We start from the raw sequence: 3,623 nt of genomic DNA on the forward strand, positions 1-3,623 counted from the left end.
TCAGGATTTCAGGAAGGCGGGGAAACGAGGGCAAAGTGAGGAGCAGCCAGGTCTGCACACCCGGGCATCGTCCACCAGCCCATCTCGGGGCTCTGGGCATCAACTTCCTTAGCAGGAAACTTATTTTTTCTTCCTGCAAAAAGCAGAAGGAGGAGAAATGTGTGAATGCCGAGAACAGCAGGTCCTGGGGAGGAAGCTCCTGCCCCAAGCGAAGGAAGCCACTGCCATTTCCCCAGGGTGGGAGTCACTCGCTGGGACAGCCACGAACCCGGCACGGGCACAGAGTGGGGCGGTTTCCCAGCTCAGCACTGACACACTACTGCACCTGCAATGAGCCAACCCTGCTCCTTCCATTGCTCCCCACCTTTTTTTTTTCCTCTAAAATGTTTCTGGAAATGCAGCACTGTGCATATAAGCCAGGGAGAGCATGACCCATGGACGGGTCGTGTTGAACTTGCACAGCAAAGAGTTGCCCCCTCACCGCCTTGGGAGCGGGTCCCTTGGCCACCAGCAGCACCCAGAGAGCCCCCCAGATCCACGAGCGCTTCCCAGGAATGCAGATGTGCTGGAATGCTGTCCAAGGCCACCTGAGCCAAAGGGGTTTCCATCAAAGCAACTCACGTGCTGGCGATACGCTTCAGCAGCTTCTTTACCCAAGGGGCTTCGGGATTCACGCACACCTTCCCTGCAGCTCTTAATTTAATTCTGAAACGCAAGGAGAGCTCCTGAGCATTCCTGTCCCCCCCAAACGCAGGGAATCAAGCAGCCAGAGCTGATGGGCAAGAGTCAGCTTTTGCTCACAGCACCAGAGAAAGCAGCCAGAGACAGAGGAAGCCATGGGATGGCCAGGAACAAGGAAAATGCAACACATTCCTGTGCAGAGCAGAGACTTGAAAACCAGAACTTGGTTCAAACATAATTTTTTTTATGGAGATTTATAAATGTATCAATGCTTAGCAGTTAAAGAATTCTGGGAAAATTAGTTATGGCTCAGCGTTTAAAGATGTGCTCCCTCCAAGCTGCAAACAACCTCCTCTCCAGCACGCTCCCCGCTAAGCACCAGCATGAGGAAATCCCACTTTCCCTGGCTGAAAACATTCCTTTGGGTCCTGCAGCAGGGAGCAAGCCAGCAGCAGTTTTATAAAAGGTTTCCAGCAAGGCAGCGTGGAAGCAGGATGGCGGCAGAAGCACAGCACTTACATGATCTCCGTGCGCCTGCAGGTGCTTCCTACGGGCCTTATCTCAATGCTCTCGTATTTCTTGGGACTGATGTAGTCCGAGGTTGCCTTGGCACACCTACAGCTCAGGTTCCCGTTCACCTCCAGGATGGCTGGCAGAGAGAGAACGGGGCAACTTAACAGCGCAACTAACTGTGCTGTTGGAGATGCAGCAGTTCCCAGAGCCAAGGGAAGTTTCCCTTTCCATGTTTTCACTGACAGCACTGTAGGGACCACAGTAAGAAGCTATGCCTGTACCTCAGTTCCCTGCTCCCACACAGCTCCTGAAAGCTGAACCAGACCCCAGCAAAGGACGACACACTTTTTCCCTCAGCTAAGCAGGCAGGAAAATCCCAATCTCCTCCAGTCCCTGGATGTGAGTGATGCCCACCCGCAGCAGGGAGCTGACAGCAAAGCCACCTGGATCTCACCTGCGTGGGCTAAGTGGGACAGCAGCAGCAGCAGCAGCAGCCACGGGAGCGCAGGGGCTCCCGTCCCTACCCCAGCCGGCACTCGCATCCTCACGGCAGGATCGGCCCCGGGGACGCTCTGAGGAGCCGGGCGCACAAACACCCTTATTTATTGGGGAGAGTCACGCTCCGACTCAGGCAAAAGGGTCACACTTGAGCAGTCAACAGCCAGCCAGCAGAGCATGGAGAGGGGTGACATCATTTCTCGGCTGCTCCCACAGCCGCCTCAGAGGCTGAAGGGACAATGTGATCGATCGAGACCTGCCACTGGGAGGAGGCGCAGATCTGGATTCCCCACACCCAGTTTCTGTTGGGTCTGTGCTCATATCACCCTTCGCTCCCTTGAGCATTTACCCCTCAACCACATGAAAAAGCCCAGAATAAAACCAGAGCGCCAGCCCTGGCTGAGCAGGAGGGGGGTTAATGCACGCAGACATTTACATATTTCTTTCTTAGGGCTGCATTTTCCCCGTGCTATTTTTGCTGCCCCTTTCATCAGCAAAAACGCCTCGCTGTAGAAAAATAATCAAGATCTGTGCTCTGTTGCCACTCAGACCCTTCAGATCTCATGCTTGGCTGGACCACAAACACATCCAGGACTGCCACAGCAGCATCCCATGTCCTTGGATGTCAATGGGACAGAAGCTGCCCTGAATAAAGTCTGCAAAGTCACCAGCCAGGAAGCTAAAGGGGAAGGGGGCAGGCGAGGAGGAAGGAAGAGGGCACAAGAAAAGTGATGTGGTTTGTATGATAATGTTGTAATTTGGAGCATTCAAATTGCATCAGCATTTTATATAGTAACAAAAGGGTACGTTTTAAAAAAAAAAAAAAAAAAAGAATCTTCCACTCAAGCTGCTCATCTCTCTCTGAAAACCTGGTTTTTCCTCTAAGTACAAAAGTCTTGTGAAGACCTTGTTCAAGAGATCAAGACCAAAACCAGATGATTGAGTTTAACTCCCTGTACACCAGGGTCATGGAGAGGCCAGGGAAAATTTCCATGAGCTATTCTCTCAAAATCTGTCCAGGTGGGAAAGGCAGAATCAGCGTGGAGGGGACAAGGAAGGAGGACTTGGCTGCCACACCAGGGTTTCCGAATCAGCCCACTGGTTCTGATGGATGACTAACATGCAGTTGAGGAGCGCTGTGGTGTTTTCTCAGGAAGGAAAAGCCACAGTCGCTGCGGTGGCCGATGTTTCTGCACACCAGTGGGAGTTTTGAAAAGGGAGAAGGGGAGTGAGGAGCTGACCCGCCGCTATATTTAAGTGAACTGCTTCCTAGATGCCAGGAATTCGGAAGAGGGGCTCTCACATATTGGTCTGTGGCCTCATCCAGGACAGCATCAACTAAAACATGTACAAAACATCCTCACAGCTTCTCTATTTTCTGCAGCAGCTGCACCTTTGCAGGCAAGACTTCTGTTTCAGTCATTTTTAATCTTATTTTTATCAGGTTTTTTACACCTGCCGAATCCTTCCCCCAGCACCTAAATCACAGCAAAAATTTTTCAGCCCACCCCTCCCTTCCCCACAGCTCACCCAGGACTCCTTGCAGGAGAAAAAAAAAAAAAAAAAAAACAGCTACGGGGGGTTTTGTTTTAAATTTTCCCCCAAAAAACCCCAACTGCAGTCAATCTTCACTGCTGCGGTTTGTGGTCCTGTACCTGCTTCAAAGATAAGATAAAGATGCCTCCTACCGAAACCTGAAACCCACACCTATTTCAGCCTCAGTGTGAGAGCACCAGAATTAGCCAAAACCTAACGAAATCAGCCCAAAATTAGGTTGCTTGAGCGACCTGCCGAGCTCAGTCACTTTTTCAAGCCAAGATGAACAGACTTGCTGGTGATGAGGCAGCAGAGCAGTGACACCTCTGCAAGCAGGTGAGAAACCTGCTACAGGCATTTTTAAATCTATCTGTCCAAACACAGGGAAGATGGTA

General features: G+C 51.3%; 1 protein-coding gene across 1 annotated transcript; it reads right to left on the reverse strand.

Moving 5' to 3' along the window:
* Nucleotides 1-617: 617 nt before the first annotated feature.
* On the reverse strand, nt 618-1,736 carry LOC114060046 (interleukin-8-like). Its single transcript, XM_027889199.1, has 3 exons — nt 1,649-1,736; nt 1,201-1,330; nt 618-705 (listed from the first exon to the last, which is right to left on the reverse strand). Exons 1-3 carry the CDS (start codon nt 1,734-1,736, stop codon nt 618-620), a joined length of 306 nt encoding a protein of 101 aa, XP_027745000.1.
* Between the last annotated feature and the right edge of the window lie 1,887 nt (nt 1,737-3,623).

The sequence above is a fragment of the Empidonax traillii genome, unplaced genomic scaffold, assembly GCF_003031625.1.
Source record: "Empidonax traillii isolate 1590-97213 ecotype Southwest subspecies unplaced genomic scaffold, ASM303162v1 scaffold255:size705445, whole genome shotgun sequence".
Taxonomy (NCBI): Eukaryota; Metazoa; Chordata; class Aves; order Passeriformes; family Tyrannidae; genus Empidonax; species Empidonax traillii.

Coding starts and splice junctions, on each gene's coding strand:
- LOC114060046 (XM_027889199.1), bottom strand. CDS start 1,736: ATGCGAGTGCCGGCTGGGGTAGGGACGGGAGCCCCTGCGCTCCCGTGG. Junction 1,331..1,648: donor GTCCCACTTAGCCCACGCAG/GTGAGATCCAGG, acceptor TCTCTCTGCCAG/CCATCCTGGAGGTGAACGGG. Junction 706..1,200: donor TGCAGGCGCACGGAGATCAT/GTAAGTGCTGTG, acceptor CTTGCGTTTCAG/AATTAAATTAAGAGCTGCAG.